Here is a 17,994-nt window from a genome sequence, read left to right on the forward strand (position 1 = left end):
GAGATTTGGGGGAAGGACGGCCAGCCTAATAGCAGCCTTAGCACAAGGCAAAAAAGCTGCAAACAGAATGAAAAGAATGGTTTCAATTGTAGAGCGAGAAAGCCCCAAGGGCAAAAAATGAGGATAATGGGAAATGGGAGGGGAAGGTTATAATGAGAAAGACTGCAAAAAGAAGTGAGGAAAAGCTCAATTATAGGTATGTTAAAGGCAAAAATTCTCCCACTTGAAGAACGTCCCTTTTAGACATGTGCTTGTCAATTACAGCAATTCTGTGCCATTGCACCCTTTACATGAGGCCATAATTTGACTGAAACATGCTGTGAGAGATTAACATGGAGCGATCATAATCAACAATTGCCATTTACTAGCATCCCTTCCTCACACTTACAAGACTGTCTGAAATACATACTCTTATATAGAAAAATCACTTTTTTCCCCATTTTCCGATAGGATGCTAAATTTTTGACTGAGGATGATGTCACAGCATTAAAAAATACACACAAGAACATCTGATAATCTCACTTTAAATCCATCAACTGGAGAGATGGCACACAAGATCTCTGAGGGAGAGAAACAGAGGGAGAGAGAGAAGAGAGTTTTTTCATCCTTTGAATTGTCTTAAACACAGTCTCGAGTAATTTCATGTGCTGATGTTACATTAAAACTATGATTCTGCTAAAATTACTCGATTGTCAAACTGACTTTTGACACAGTATCTTGTCTCCAGAAATTTCAGAATGTGTTGCTTCTTTCAATTCACTGCTCCAAAAATACCTGACTCACGTCACACATTTAAACAAGTTTCTGGAAATACAGCGGGACGCTGGCAAAATCACAAGTGTTTCTACTAAAGTACAATATTAAATATGCCAGTGGACCCCAAATTCACTGAGAAAATATGGTCATTTTTAAAACTTTAAGAGTTAAGAATAGCATTTTCTTTTTAAAGAAATAAAAATCCATTTTCCTTTTAAAAAGAACAAAAAAAGAAGAAATTTATAAGAACAAAAATCAGCACCCAACTGAGAAATTGTGCTACAGAAATTATAGATTATAGAACTATAGATAGAAAAATAGAAGTAGCAGCCTTTGTTCTTAAAGGGTATATATTAGAGAGACAAAATATAAAGGGAAAACTCAACAAAGCTATTACCTTTCTCAAACGCATCTTTATGAGAAAAACTACAAGTAATATTGGATTTGTGTTTAAAAAGCAACCTTTAGGGACTTCGCTGGTGGCACAGTGGACAGGGCTCCGTGCTCCCAGTGCAAGACGCCTGGGTTCGATCCCTGGTCAGGGAACTAGATCCCACATGCATGCCGCAACTGAGGAGCCCACCTGCCACAACTGAGACCCGGAGCAACCAAAATAAATTAAAAAATTAAAAAATATATTTTTAAAAATTACAAAAAAAGAAGGGAACCTTCACCCTATGTCAAAGAGACTATACAGATTTAAGCCAATATCTTATTCATGTAATTATAAAACCGAAGACTATTCTACATGAACTTTGTGACTTATTAGAAAGGGCCTTTATATTTTACATTTAAAAACAGACTGTAATTTTATCTATTATGATTCTTTGAAAATTGACAATTTATTTACATATTTATGGCAACTCTCAGTGTACCAGAGTATTTTGTTATTTGTAATAATTTATCCACCAGCCATTCTAGGAAATTAGAAATTTACTGAACTACAAAGAAAGAAATACCTAAGGTTCCCCACAGTTGTCTACCTAAAAAGATGAGTACCAAATTGAGCACCTGAGTTGGAGGAAAAGCATTTTAGGGGAAGCAAAGAAAATGTAAATAAGGGGAATAAAGCAAATAAAATGTCCAAGGTGAATAAAGGAGAAAGTCCATTCATTTCTAAGCCTTCTGTTCTGGCTACAGTTTACATAGGAAAACCCTCACGGTTTGGGGGGTTGAGGACATCACCACCAGGACAGACTTCACAGAAACAAGAAGTCACATCTGTATTTCATCTAGAATATAATGTGTGAAGGAAACTTTCAAAGATCCTCTATCTCACTTCCCAACTATAGGACACAGCCTTCCCTCTAGCCCATCAGAAAGTTGTTGATATTTTCCTTAGAAGTATTCAAAGAAGAAAGTCTAAAAACTCTTCTTCAGATGCACAAGTTTTTCAAAATCCTTATAGTCAGGAGACTAAAGATCTAATTTCTGAGGTGATTCTCGCCGCTTGTGTATTTCACTTTCCATTTCCTATCTTCAGATCCTCCTGAAATTAATTTCTCACAGCCCTACAATATTTCAGTTTGTTTCTAGGGTGCTCTAGACTTAGAGTTGAACTTTACGTACTGGAAGACATCACGTGGACTAAACATGAAAAGGATGCGATTTAATAAATGCACTCCGATGATCCGGTCTCGTTCGAAATGGGGACGGTATCCCTGAAAAGTAGGCTGTACTCCTCCTTACATCTTTATCCATTAAAAATCTTCTTTTGCCCATTGGTTATGCTGTAATGAAAACTTCCACATTTTCACTATTAATCAGTGTACACTAATGACCTTATACTTCATCTCTCTCACTGCATTTCACCTTGCTTCATTACCAACAAGAGTATTAATTAACCCACAATCTACTGGCAGTGTAAAAGCATCAATTCCCTTGTTATCATATATAGTATCACATGTTCAAAGGTGGTGTGAATAGATTAGTTCAGAAGATGAACACCTCAAATGAAATTCACAGTCATAATCTGATTTTTTAACATTATCTGACGTGAGTGGTCTGATACAGCATCAGCTGCAACTAGGACCTCTTCCCCTACACCCCGTTTTTTGTGTAACCTTCTTGAAGCAGTTAGCCCACCCAGTGGCCACCTTGCTCACAGGTGGAAACCAAGAAGCAGGTCTTTATGCTGAAGATTAGCTCCCTCTTAAGTGGCTACTGAAGTGCCTGATTTGGGGTTTATAGCTAGAGTCGAACGGTAGGTTTTTTATTTCAGTTCTGCCTTGCATCCAAGATTTTAGCCACTAGACAAAAATGATGTCTAGGACAAAGCTAGGAATATATCTGGGTTCACTTTCAGATTCAAATGACCACTCTATCTCTGAAGCAGCTTAGTTAACTTCTGCCTTAGCATCTACGTCCATTAGATGGAGATAGTCATCCTGAACAAGCATCCATCTAATGGAGAGGATGTTTGGATAAACAGAGTGGTGTCAAATCGCGGCTCTCAAATTTGGAAGGGGCCTCAGATGTCACGTGGTCTAAACTCTGTGATTTCATAAATGAGGCAAATGAGAAAGAAATTTCTACACAATTCTAATTATCTCATCACTTAGTCAGTATTAATTTATAAAGTCTTCCAATGTTTCAATCACAGTCAGCAAAAACATTACATTCTCCACATTAGCAATTAGGAGAGAAGCTAAGGGAAATGCCAAAAAACCAAACCAAACCAAACCAAAAGCACAGAGATTATAAAGCAGAACAGAAACCAATATTCTAATATGAGCACTTTTACTCCCAGTACTCTCTCAGTGGCACTTTTACTCCTAGTACTCTCTCAGTGGCACTTTGGGGATTTTCATTGTCACCGTGGATCGCTGTTTCAAGCCTTGGCTTTATCTGAAAAAACAAGCCTTCGCTGAACAGTGGGGTTCTCATCTGCATCTGAGGCACACCCAGGGCAGCTGGAGTTGGTGCCAATGAATTTATTTAGTCTTTCGTTGATTTTTTCATTAGCATGTATGCAAACAAAATTAACCTAATATTTAACACTGACAGTGTCATAAAGCTGAAAAAGACCTCGCCTCAAGTGGCAACCTAGTCCAGTTATTTGTCTCTGAGAAAGCTACTTTCACAGGTCAAGAAGGTAAAAGGCTGACATCCACCATTTCCACGGATTGCAGAGTCTACGGCTCCTAGCTGTCGCCAGTACCATCCAGGGATACTTATACCTACTTCCAACTCCTTTTATTTATTTTTTTCAACTAAGTCTATTTCCTTTGGTTCTGAACTTTGCTGAATAGGACCAGACATTTCACATTCATTCTCTATACTACTTTAAACACATTAAAACATCCTCTAGCTTCTTCATTTTTAAAGACATGTGGATATAGTTCTCCCAAATTTGTGTCTATAATGAGATGGGTTATTTAGCACCACGAACATCCACTCTTTCCCTATTTGCTTTTTGTCTGACTCCCTCCACTAAAACGTAAGCCCCACGAAGGTAAGGAATTTGTGTGTATTCTGTTTACAGCTGTATGTTCTAGCTGTTTACAGCTAGAACAGTGCCTACATAAGAGGTCGAAAATATCTGCGGAAGGAAGGAATTAAATTTTTCTATGGTATTCATTCACCCGCATATAGAAACTGAACACTCAAATATGCACTGCTGTATTTTATTACAGAAGTAGTGTGTAAAGTTAAAAGTAAAGGAATTACAGGGGGAGGGCTAGTATAAGAGCCAGGATGCAGAGTATTTCATCGCTGGGGGAAAACCGCTGCTTTTCTCTAGCAACGTACTGTTTCTGAATACCCCAAAATGGCCTGGTAGTAAAACTCTCTGCAAACGGCTATTACTGGTAGGTGATAAACCAAAGCTATTCTTTGTAAATGTTATAGCATAATTTCCCAAAGGAACTTAAAAAGTTTCCCACTGGACAAGGTTATACACAAACACACTTAAATCATCACCGGGTATGGCCACTGAGCCTTGAATTCCAAGCGTGCTACGCCATCAACATTCTAACTACTCTCTGAGCGAGGCCGAAGAAACACAGCAGTAAGACAGGGCAACATGAAGTCAGGCCAAACCGCCTAAGCCCTTGTGCAAAGCCTAAGTGATGGTGAGGTCAGCACAAAACGACCGCAGGGCTAAGGTCTCCTCCAGATCTAGAATTCTACGGTTCTCTGACATACTTTGAAAGGAAAGGGGTTGACATAAATCTCTTTAGATCAAAGCATTTTAGCGATGAAAGATATGTCAGAACTCATCTCACGTATAACTTGCTCAAGGTCTCAGGTTGGTCTATTAATAGAGCCCAGATCTGGGGACCCAAGGTTTCAGAATCTCATTTTAGTACCCTTTCTACTCTGCTGCGTGCATATTCTCCTTCCTTAGAACATCATTTCTTACAGAAGTAAGCATTCTTGGCTGTGAGACTGAAGGACCACCCAGAGATCCCTGGAGTGTGACAGAACCCTGCAAAAATCCAAATGGGTTTTGTTCACTATACCGTCACCTCCTCATTCCAAGAACTGAGAGCTAACAGCTGTGTGGCCAGTACCTCTGTCCGCTCTGATTGTTTCCCTTTTTCAAAACCATTTCAGTGGATGGACCAGCAACGCAGGTTTGTGAATTTTGAACTCACGCTGCAGAGGCTCTAGGGCAGGGACCAGTGGATACGAGGCTGGACACAGAGACCAGGAGAGGGAGTGGGGAGGGGAGGTGGAGGAAAAGAGAAATGACGCCCGTGGTTCTCAGGGGCAAATTGATAACTATTAGACACTTTGAATATGTCTCTGAAAAAAGTGGAGAGACAAAGTCACTGTCCTAGCTCTGTGGCTCTCACACCTGGCTACATATAGCTTCATCTGGGGAGCCTTCAAAGCCCGTAACTCTTAGGCCCCAACTCGGGTCAACTGAACCAGGATCTCGGGGGTGGGACCCAGACATTGATATCTTGAAAAATGCCCCATGTGCTGCTAACGATACAGCCACAGATAAGATCCACTGGTCTATTATGTGTTACATGATACCACAAAAATAAAAAGATAGATCCAAGATAATTTTACATGCATGTTAATTGCACAAAATCATGGAGAGGCTTACCACCATCTAAAAACTTCCATGTCTACCCACCAAAAGTTTTAGTCCTGCAAAAGCCATGCAGCCACAGCGTTATAAAGGTCTTGCCACCTGCAAAAGAAAGCCTAGAAGAGAGGCACCAAACATCTTTCCAGAAATCCTAAAAGGTAAGGAAAATAAGGAAGAAGTTCACCTAAACTGTCTTCCGTATTTCCAATGATCAGGAAAAAGGCATTCTTAATTTTCCTTCACAAGAAATATGTATCAAGTATTTAGGATACGCTTGGTGCTGGAACGGGAAAGAAGATAAAAGAAAATGAAAAATGGCTTGCCTGCCCTAGCTTCACTCAAGGTTCCATCAGTGCAATGCTCCAAAAAAAGCCATTAAGCTGGCAATGGAGAATAGCTTTGGGACCCTATCAATTAAGTGAGACACTCCTATGATATAAACCAGGTACTTGCACGGAGGTGGTTGCCTCGTTACAAAGGTAAGGGTCTCACTTTCTCCATGATGTAATCAGCCTACTAGGTGCTGTTGAAAGTACACCACCCACACAGAGGCATCCATGCCTTCCGTGGTCAAAGCAGGATGCGCAGACATTTCCACACTGAGTACACAATATACTGAACGATAACCTCATGAAGTAAAAACAGCCATACCTGGAAGAAAGCAGGCCAAGCCTAGTAAGAATCGGCTAATAGGCTTTACCTGTTCCCACTACCTTATCCCCTGCTTGTTTTTTCTTGAAAACCTGTAATCATAAGCACATTTGCTTCAAAAAGATGAATAAAAACCCAAGACATGGGAAAAAAAGGGGGAGCAAATAATGTTATTTCCTCTTGTGTTTCCCCTAAGGTAGACTCATCATAATGCAGATGTAGAAAGAAAAGTCAGTAAGAAGGATTTTCTCTATGTATCCATCTGATCACAGTGTTGTCCCCGGCCACCCCCCTTAGAACAGAAATCGTTATTCCTAATAGAAGCATCTCTAGACAAAACACATTTGATCCTTTCCAGAGACGGGGCTGGTGGTGGGGACCTGCTCCTCTACCCCTCCAGCTCCTCTATTCACAACACATTTTCTTGCTTCTTGCCTTCCTTGTAATTCTCCTGGGCTGGGAATGCCCAGTGACGTCTGCCCTATTTCTGGGAAGATGAAAGATAGAGCTGCTTGATTTTTCCCTAACATTCCAAACGCTTCAAGTCAGACCCTGAACCTCGAAAGAAAAGGTAATCTTTGAAAACAGCTTCAGTCCTTCAACGTTCACAAATAGGTATCCAGTTTCCAGACTCAAACAGTTTTTCTATTTTAAACAATGAAGAATTATTCATTCATTCATCCATCCATCCATCCATCCGTCCGTCCATCCATCCATCCATCCATCCATCCTCTCATTCCAGATATTCCCAGGATGACTGTTTGTGCCTGGTAGTACCAGGGAGGGAAGGTAGGCACATAGGGGATTATGAAAATAAGCATGGTAAGTGTTGTGTGGATCAAGTCATTTATGAAAATCATTAGTAGGTTGCTTGTAAGCATCTCTAATAATGTTTTTTGCTTTTGAAACTCAGTTTGATATGGTGATAGAATACTATATGAATTGTTGTTTGCTATTTCATTTTATTCTAGATTTGGGTAATAACAAAAATACAGTATCTCTTATTTCTATTCCATTCAATTAAGTAAACTTTTTTTCCACTTGCACGTACACAGCAATTACTAATCACCTGAACCTGTCCTTTGTGAGTATAGGTCTCTTAGCCTATTGGGCCTTGCACCTACATTTTCACAATGAAGTGACGTCTGTGGGGAAGAGATGGAAATAACTTGCATCTCTTGCTTGGTTAACTTCCCCAGCCTCTGGTGGGTACAGGAATGTAAGAATCCAGAACAGGCTCATCCCAGCCTCCAGGACCATTTATTTCTTCCCATGAATGCTTTCTTCCTCATTGCCGTTGGGGCCATGTGGATAACCACCATATGGCTCCACCCGGCTCCATATGGCTCCATCTCCCTAAAAGGGGCGCTCAAGAACATAAAAACGCTGCTGTATACGTTTACTGCAGCCCCTTCTCGTTTTCCTCCATCTGTCTTCCATATGTTTACGCGACTCAGACTCCTGCACACGTAGACCTTTTATAGTGAGGGTTGCCAGCCTGACCAAGATAAAGAACATTCACCGCTGTCAGTGACAAGGGGCCCCAACTACTCTAAATATATGACTCGTTTAGTATTCAAACTAGAACGAACTCATAACCACTTTTCTTCAATTTGTAAATGAAATCGATTTTATATTTATATTTTTAAAAATGTTACCAACAAAAGCCACCCAGCGGCTCTTCTGTTGTATTTTCTCCAAGCGCTGTTCGTGAAGTGTGGAAGAACTGCATGGGACTTCCACTTGGGTGTCCCTATCATATTACACGTCAGTCTCTCTCCAAAGTTGACTTTTCATTTTCATAAAACTCTCCTTTGATCAGAGGAAGAGCTGTTACCGTTTTCCCCCTCAGGTGTCCCTGCAAACATCTGAAGTTTTACATGTGTCCTCTGCAAACGCTAAGGAAATGAGGAGGAATGAGGAGAGACTAACCCCTGCGGGGCTCTACCTGCCCGGCTTTGGCCACACCGAGTCGTGGTCCTTTTAGCTTTGCTCGGCACCTGGCAAGAGGGACACACCTGATCCCAGTGTTGGTATAATCGAGAAGAAACTGGGAATACCAGTCACTAGACACCAGGTACAACACTGTTTCCCAGCAGGAAGCCATTCCTGGCATTAGTAACAGGAATTAGGGTGACTTCTCATTCCCAGGGGTAACTTGTCAGTGGGTACCTAGGCCGCCTTTCACAGAAAACTAATGACAGTGAGAACGAAAGAAAAAAGAAATCAAGTAGGCCTAGTACTGGCTTCAGTAATTTCTACTCTTATTAATATGACTTAGACACTAAGTCCTGTGTTATAGAACTGCAGTGCTATTAAAAAGAACGCACTCAGTCCCCCAAACTGCTACGCACGTTCAAAGGTGTCCTCTTCGTGGCAGATAACTTGCCTGTGATCTAGTCCAAACCACCTGTGTAAAGCAGTCTGCTAACCAGTACGCGGAAAATTATGGCCAGTTCCATGATGACTATCTCTGACGAAGGAGAACACGGAAATAGTGCTCAAATGCACAAAATATTAATAGATAGACATACAAAAACCACCCAGCAAATGCCACAACAATACGTTTCTCTTTTAGCTTGTTTGTGTATAAATGACAACTATTCCTATTTTTCCCCAAACACAGATATGCAAAATAAAGTTTTTATTTGAATTTCAAGATCAAACAGTAACACTAATGCAGGATGCGTGATTGAGTCATTTTTGGCTTTTTTATAAAAACACTATTACATATTTCACACATCTTTGTTTCTCTTAATGTCCTTTATAATGCAGTATGGAGCCACACATCAATTAAGTTCAGACAAAACTACTGGGACCCAAGGAAACTCTTGTTCCCACCTAAGTTGTCATTTCACAACCCTTCCTGCATGGGAAAAACCTAAGGAGTTACTTGTACTAATAAAACCAAAAATGCCTTTTATTGACGCAGTTGATACACTGCAAACTGCAGCATCACAGGTGCTACGGTGGCAGCAAAAAGCGCATTTTAGTCAGGGCATCAAGTTGCAGAACTCAGGCTACAGCCAGAGGCCTATTCATTGGAATAACTGCTCCAGGCTGGAACAAATTATAAATTTTGGTTAAGAGAAGCAAGCACTGCCCTTGTGTGATAAAGGAAGTTTGGGTAGATCATGCAATGGTAGTGTTTCCAGAAGTGCAAGGGAGAAAAAGCTAAGTGGGTATTTTGCTCCCAGATTAAATAGAAAGGACAAGAAGCCTGATCAGTAAGACTTCAGTGAATCACAGTTTCTGGTCCGAGACGCTATGAGTATCACATCCTGCACAGCAGGGCTTGCTCTGAGCAGTTTGTAAACCACATGGAAAAAGGCAGAAGTTGCTGCTAAGCTAATAGCTGCTGAGAAGTTGCATTAATTGTTGACTTTTCGGCAGGGAGGCTACTCCCCCCAGCTCAGTGCTTCCCACAAGCCAGGTGCACGCTATAGCTGGTAACCCCATCCCTCATATTCCTTCCTGCTGGACACTGGCTATTAAATGCTGGCCTCTCGCCAACTGCCTTTAGGTGAGATGTGGTAAAAACGGCCAGCGAAACAAGAACATCTGCCTTCGTATCATTTTCTTTGTACAGCTACTTCACAGGCGGCTGCTTGGATCTACGTGCGTCCATTTACTGGATTTAAACAAAACAGCAGGAGGCTAAGGGGGAGGCCCAAGAAGCATATGCTGGGTCAGCCCACTCTGGTTTCAGCTACAGCACAGACGGAGGCTTTGCCCCTCTGGAAACTGACAAGGGCAGCCGCAGCTGTGAGTCTGGAAGCAGGAGACACCCCCCCTGCCTTACCTGTTTCTTTGTCCTGGACTTCTTCCAGGTGCAAGTCATTCAAAAGGTGCTCCAAGATCTTCTCCGGGGTCCCGGACACGACCACGTATCTGTCGGAGAGCAGAGAGTCCACGGAGTCATCCTCAGTGGACGACTGTGAACGGCTGCTCCATTCTTCGTCCTCGTCCTCCTCGTCAATGTATTTGAAAGAAGGCACATCGAAGGTGGGCAAGGGCAGCTCTCGGTCTGAAAGCGCGGCAGAATCCTTCCTCTCTAAATGAGGGTCAAAGACTCTCAGCCGGGAGCTGCCCATTGTGCACGGCTACTAACAAAGGCATCCCCTAAAGGCTCAAAGATCTTGCCATCTCTGTCCTTTCACTGGGAACTCAGTCCATCTGGCTGCTAAGAGCTCTGCAGTCAGCTAGCACGCTGGGCTCGAGAGGCGGAGAAAAAAGGGAGGGAGGGAGGGAGGGGGGGATAGAGGAGGCAGAGAGAGCGAGTGAGATGGAGCGGGAGAAGGGGAGGAAGGCAGGGAAAAGGAAACAGGAGCAAGGGGCTGGGTGGAAACTCTGACCTCCAATCACTCTCTGAGCTCCCCGCCTGGGGGGCTGGGCCGCAGCTCTGCACTTTCTTCAGCACCAGGACGTCCCGGTCTTGCTCTTTAACCTGAACGGTTGTCACTTCATCATCCTGCTTTCATTGCCGATGGGAGTGATGGATGGAAGAAGGAAAAACAGAGAGAAAATTTAAAAGGCAAAAAAAAAAAAAAGAGCTAACTAAAGCTGCACCTTCTCAAGTTGCTTTCCCACCTAATATCTTTACAGATTCAGAACAAATTAGGAATCTGGTCAAGAATCTCCCTCTAATGGTACAGGGTCCAGGCTCAAGTTGTATGGATACATAAAGCATTAGAAAGACATAAATACTTTAAAGGAAACTGGAAAAAAAGAATAAAGTGGGGATGGGATTCAGAGTTCATTTTTATAACTACCTGAATGATGTGAACTAAGAAATCCAAAGTTCAGAGTCTCAAAAACACAATATACTAATTGCATGTGTGCTAAACTCTTTTACCTGGTTAATACTTCTTAAACTGCCACTATATTAAAATTAGAAAATCATATAAAACGTCATTTAAACACTAAAACAGTGAGCAAGCCATATTAAGTAGATGTAGCAGATACATATCATATTCATTTACATCACAGCCTTATTTTAAGGTGGGAAAAAAACTACTCATTCTATCATTCAGTTCATGTTTTACTCCCAGACTTGAGGTGGCCTTCATATTTATCATGTACTTGGTTTGCCAGAATACAAGCAAAAACGGATCTCTAGTTAGAATCTCATCTAGGCTGAAATTCGGATGTCACGGGTGAATGCATTGACTTTCTTCACCGCGGTCCCTTTTAACACGGAGAGAAGGCTGAACAATCATTCATTTCTGCACACACAGCTTCCACAGCCCAGAGCCTAACACGGCCCGCTGACGTGGCTCTGTCAGAGTCGGGCTCACTGCTGACCCAGCAGTGTGGAGCCGACCCAAGTGACACCCAAGTGACAAACACTTCCAGAGTGTGGAGTGTGAAATTCTCCTGATGGGTGGCGTCCAACCAGAGGCAGGTAGGGGCGGAGGGGGTAGGGAGAAACCCATGTAAAAATATTTACCTTCTGTATTTCTGAGGATCTGAGCAAAAGATGGAAGCAAGAAAAGTTGATAGCAAAGAGGCTGCACCTTAAAAATTATGTTGCCTCTTTAAAAAGGGAAACACGTCCTAGGGTTCCTAGCATGCTTCTGTGTTTCTGCTCCTGGCAGAAAACCCTACCTCAATTAGGTACAAACACACAAAAAGAACATTTTCCCGCCCCCCCCGCCGCCCCGCCGCCGTTGGATAAAAAGTACTATGTCCTCGTGCCTTATTATCAGTTCCATAGATTTATCAGAGATGCCGATGTATTTATTCACCTTCCGTAAGAATAGGAAGGCACTATTCTTGTCGTAATTGCCAACCAAATCAGTGGGAAAATGATGATTTCAACTCTCGGTGTGCTGATTCCTAAGAAAATGTAGTGACCTAGTCATTTGAGTCCCCCAAGATCTTCTTAAAAACAAAAATTACTAGTCATTCTAAACAGCAATATAATTTTAAGATCATCCTGTCTAAATCTCTCAGTGGCAAATAATTTTACTATGTAAAACTGATGTATTACACTTCAGCAAGGTCAGACACGCAGTTACTGCGGCAATTAATACTGGATATTCATTGTGAAACTCCCTGAGGATGGCAGTGTGACTCCTGTAACATGAATACCAATGTATAATTGCCATCTTTCATTTCTCCAAAGGGGTTCTTTTGTTATCCATGTGGCTGAAGTGAAGCAAGGTGGCTGGTGAGAGGAGCATAATATTGACAAAAAAAAAAAAAAAAAAGGGGGGCGGGGGGCAGAATGTGAGTCTGGGATACTGAGACACAGAAACAAATAATTCAGTAAAGAGCAGGTTTGAAAGGACAAAAATCTTTCCCTAGCTTTCCTCTCGTCATAAGGCAATATTCATTTTATATGAGCCTGCTGTCATTCTGAAGTACGTTTTACATTCTACGTGTATGTGATATACGGCATTATTAACTTCCGCGGGCCATGCACATACATATGGATGGGAAGGGCTTCTCTAATGTCTGTGTAACTAATATGTATTACAGGGCTGTGCACAGAGCAGCTACACTCTGCTGGGCAGGGGAATAGCTGAACCATACTGATGTACTATCAATAGCACCTTATGTCACAGTGATAGTTTCCATTTTGAAAACCTGTTAAAAAATAAAGAAGCAAAAAAGCAGAAAAATCAATGTATAAAAGGAGATGGAAGTTATCTAAAATTGCCGTGAAAACGTAATAACCGTATGTATTATACCCGGCTCTCAAGAAGGAAGGTGAAATTAATACCTCCTGACCAACCTATGTACCCTTACCTAACTGCTCTTCCTGAAAAACAGCATAAGTACCAGAGTTGAAGTTCTGGGTATGAAACTTTACTCTGGTGCTTGCTTGGTTAAGAATAAAAGTATTTAAAGAACTAATGACAAGAAATATGTTCAATGACAAACAGTTCATGAAATGCAAGTAAAGCATTAAAATGCTTAATTTATAGACAACCACTCAACAAACAGTGAGGGTCTGCTTTGGGTAAGGCACTGTGGCAGACACTAAGGGGCAAGCAGTGGTGAGTAAGACCGATGCCCTGCCCTTAAATGACAAGGTGATAGCTCCATAACAGCGTAAGTCGAACGTGGTGAGCTCCCCCAAGATGAGGCCACACGCAAGAGAGAAAGCAAAGGTAGAGAACCCATGCGATTTGACTGTCAAAGATGACAGATCAAATCCCAGATCTGTGGGTGAAAGAGAATGGAAATGCCATTAAAGGGGACAAAAAAACTGGTTCTGCTGAGAATGATGAACCTGGTTTCAGACAACTGATGTTTCAGTACTGATAACACATCATGCTAGAGATGTTTAGCAAGCAGTTAGAAATAAAGAACTAGGGCTCTGGACAAAGGCCAAGGACAGAGATAAATCTGTGAACTACCCAAGTTTGGGAGTGGATGAGATTGTTGAAGGGAAGCAGGACAGAAAGGGGACTAGGAAGAGAAAACATAGAAAGAAGGAGGAAGAGGGAGGGGATCAGAGTCATGAGGAAACCTACCAAAGAGATGACTAAGCAGTGAAACCAACACAAGCCAGGAGAAGGTGGAGGGCACTGACTCCGGAGAGTCAAGGGCAAAGGCTGTCTGACGCTGTCAAATTCACCAAGATGAAGAGTCTAGGAGGAAGTGCTGAGGAGACCACAGTGGGAAGGCGGGTGTTGAGGTGTAGGTAGATGTGAAGGAAGTGCACAAACAGGCAAGACCACCTCCTTGGAATTTCATCTCGAAAGGAAGGAGTCAGGCTGAAGAGGCTGCCTGGCTGGGCAAGTCGGCAAGGTGAGGGGCTATGGAGAAGGGGCGAGGGATCAGGAACGTGCATGGAGGGTTTAGGCTACAACAGGATCGAGCCTTCCTCCTTCCAGAGAGGATCATGGGAAAGAAGATGGGTGGAAATTTAGAAAAAAATTAGAGCAGGGAAAATAAGGTAGCTGAGGTAGACAAAATGAGATGCCTTCTATCATCTCCGTAGAGTGGGGGTTCCCACCATCTTCTGGAAGGGGAGGTTCCTTGGCGGCCTGAAAACTGTTGGAAAAATGGCTTTAGGGGTTGCAACAGGGAATAAACAAGTTATGAAAAGAGGAATTGCCAGGCAGCTTTGTGCTGCTGAGGGTAGAAAAACATATGTTTATGGTTTTAGGCCTTCCTGCCAAAGTGCTCAGAAATCTGAGTGGGCGGGGGGGACTTCCCTGGCGGTCTGGTCTGGTGGTTGGGGCTCCGCACTGCCACCGTGGGGAGGTGGGAGGGTGGTGCGGTGTGGCCCACGGGTTAGATCCCTGGTCAGGGAACTGGGATCCCCACATGCTGCGCAGTGCGGACAAAACAATTTAAAAAAATTTTTAAATTAAAAAAAACAATTTTTAAATTAAAAGAAGAGAAACCTGAGAGGAGAACAGCGAATGACGCCCCCTCTGCCCACCAGGGGAAGAGATCAGCAAAGGAGACACCAGGAGGGAGGGAGGAGAGGTGTTGTGGGCTGCCGTCAGCACACACGCAAAACAGCCCTTCTCCACAGGGCGTCTGTCTGGTTAGGGAAAGGAGTACGCCAAGAGAGGAGCTGATAAGCGGGCAACACGGAGGGGCCGAGAACAAGCCTCCACAGCAGTGAAGGGAGCAGGCAGGCGGTCGAGGAGGAAGCAGGTGGAGGCTTTGATCAAGGAGGCTGATCTCTGAAGTGGGGCAGTTCAGAGCAGGGAAGACGGAGCAAGGGAGAAGCAGCCCCTAACACCTGGGAGCCGGCCTGGCACTCAGGCTGGGCCTTGTGTTCTCCTGTTAAATGTCACTGATTCTGCGAAAAATCAACATCAGATAAGGCCACTCTGTGACTGTGGTGGGACAACACAAAAACACGGCCACTCGGAAGTCATATCTGAACACAGACAAAGCATAAACATTGATCACGGCAGACAATACCAGAAAGCCCAGCGAGTGAGCAGCGACTGCTGCTTCTTTCCCAGTGACAACTTTGGCTTTGCTCCTCTCCCTATAGATAAGATTTAAGATATCGTCACAGAGTTGCCCAGTTTCCTGATCTAGAGCAAAGCCCTGCTACTTGAAATCCTCCCCAAAGTCACCAAACACAAACCCAAGTCTGGGATGTCCTTTCTTCTATCACCTTCTTGTGCTGAGCTGCTGTGAGGCTCCCCATGGTGCGAGGGCTCCATCACTATACCGAAAGCAATAAACCCAACTTACTCAACTACAGGTGTGTTCCTGGTGGTCTCTGGCTAGGGGACAGTGACCATGGACAAGGGTCATAAGATGCTGCCCTGCCGCTGGCATGGCGCAGTGTGGAGAGCATGGTTACTGGAGTCAAAGATAAAATGCATTTCCTTGTCAGGAGGATGAGAGAGTCAGACCCAGGGATGTTCCTGAAAGTGATGAGAGGATGGGTGAGGATCGAATGCCCGAGGACTTCCCTGGCGGTCCAGCGGTTAGGACTCTGTGCTGCCAAGGCAGGGGGCGCAGGTTCGATTCCTGGTCGGGGAATTAGGATCCCGTGTGGCGCAGCCAAAAAATAAAAAAAAATTTTAATTAAAAAAAAAAAGAACGCCAGCGCAAGGGGCACAGACCTTAGGAGAAGGGACTTCTGTAGGTGCAACACTGAAGAGGAAGGTGCAGTGGGGAGTGGGATGTATTCCCAGAAGGCACCATGCTTCCCACCACCCGTCCCAGCCAAGGCATGGGGGCGCTCAGCTCTGGTTGGTACAGGCTAAGTGAGAATTCTCCCCGCTCCCTGACACACACTTTAGCTCCTAGATCTGCACAAACCAGGTCTTTGCCCTACTCTCTTGAAGGGATGGCAGGAAGAACAAGAAACTCTAAGGACCAGGCCAGACGGATTCTTCACAGCTTTGCCTATGGGATGCAGTCTGGGATGAGCTGGGAGATGGGGGAGGAAAGGAAGTGTAAAAATAAACAGGTATCCTCAGCTGAAAGGGGGAGGGGAGGGGGGAGGGGGAGGGGGAGGGGGAAGGGGAGGGGAGGGGGAAGGGGAGGGGAGGGAAAGATGTTTGATCACAGACCCACAGGACCTTTTGAACAGAGGCCATGAAAAATATGAAAACATAGGAGGGTTTTCAGCTTTTCTCTGCCCCTCATCTCTTTGTTCTATTCTTTGGTGACTAGCTCTGATTTCTTTTCTTTTTATGGCTACACTGCTCCCCTGCCTGCAAATTCTGAATGAATGACAGAACCCGTCCCTTTGACTTACTTTAGATTAACTTCCTTGACCAAGATCAGCTTTTATACTTCTAAGTCCAACTTTTCTTTTTTCATTTATTTACATGAAAGACATTTATTTTTAAGATGAAAATACATATAGGGTAATAAAAATACTGATTTTTTAAAAAAGTAAGGTGAAGAACTGATGTTCACAGTTTAGCAAGTCTACGCTGTCCTGAACCAAATTTCTGACTGCATTTATATTTTCACTTGTCACCAGCACTAGCAAGAAAAAGTCATTACTAAGGGATTTCTCAGGCCTGCTGGAATTGTCACAACTACTTGCTTGATTTTCCATTATCTCTGATAATGGAAAATATTCCTCTCCCAAGTACTGACATAAAGCAGCCACTGGTATTCCACTCCACGGCATTGTGTCCCTGATGCTCTGTGAGTATCAACTCTTACAAGAGGGCTTAGCTGGGGGTTCATGGATGGGCTTTAGTGACTCAGAGAAGCTTCTGAAAGTATATAAAATTTTTATGTGTAGGCACATTTTCCCAGGGAGAGTCCCGAGTTCTAGGTCTCACTGGAGTCTAGGAACCCCAAAAGGTACAAATCGTTCCATACAATGACACTCATATTTATCACTGCATCTAAGTAACCTTCTTTGACAATCTCCTGCTGGTAACACTGCCTACCCAGATAAGATGCCCAAAAAACCCTGTCATGACATCCATCACACTGACCTCTGATTATCTGCTCCCTCTGCGCTCACCACGAAATGATGACATCTCGAGGGCAGGGACTGTGACTTCTAGTTCTCTTCCTAACACACAGCTTAGGACCTGGTACATGATATTAACTTGATAACGGTTTACTGAGCGTGCAAGTTCAAGCAAGAGAGCGAGTGAGCGAGCGGACTACCTTTAAAAGACAGAACTCGATCTCGCGTGGTTCAATGGTCACTCTCCTCTGAGGGCGCCCCTACCCTCTCTGCTTAGTCACTTTCCTATTACCATGCTCATCACATGCGATAACTGTGTTTTGTACTTGAGCGCCGTACTTGCTCCATCTGTCAGAATTCTACCAAACTAAGCTCCCGTGCAACTGACATATAAGAGACCATATAACTAACACGACAATGGGAAGGCATTCACTAAATGGTACTGTCCCTGAGTCTAGGGCACATGGTAAAAAGGGTGTGGGCGTGAACAGGTCACCCTGTGGGTTGAAGTGTGAACTGGGCAAGATGTGAATTTTGTGCCCTCTAAAATCCCCCTTCTGCCCCCTTCGGTTCCAACCAGGATCCTTAACACTCCTCACGTGACCCAGTGTTCCATCATCAAACCTGTGCGAAGCAGGCAGCGCCGGAGAAGCTTTCAGATGGAGAATGC

At 43.4% G+C, this 17,994-nt stretch overlaps 1 protein-coding gene across 4 annotated transcripts in view; it reads right to left on the bottom strand.

Annotated features, from left to right (window-relative positions):
* The window catches only part of RAPGEF5 (Rap guanine nucleotide exchange factor 5), a 181,087-nt gene that overhangs the window by 61,015 nt on the left and 102,078 nt on the right, over positions 1-17,994 (bottom strand). The window contains exons 9-10 of one of the 4 annotated variants that reach the window (XM_032643882.1): positions 10,807-10,925; positions 10,254-10,342 (exon numbers count right to left, since the gene is read on the bottom strand). In XM_032643882.1, coding sequence (XP_032499773.1) covers positions 10,254-10,342; positions 10,807-10,925 — 208 coding nt within the window. Of the gene's footprint in view, positions 1-8,805; positions 8,866-10,253; positions 10,588-10,806; positions 10,926-17,994 lie in introns of those variants that run through there. The other 3 variants (XM_032643883.1, XM_032643884.1, XM_032643885.1) reach the window with 3 other exon arrangements.

This window comes from Phocoena sinus, chromosome 9 (genome assembly GCF_008692025.1).
Source record: "Phocoena sinus isolate mPhoSin1 chromosome 9, mPhoSin1.pri, whole genome shotgun sequence".
Taxonomy (NCBI): Eukaryota; Metazoa; Chordata; class Mammalia; order Artiodactyla; family Phocoenidae; genus Phocoena; species Phocoena sinus.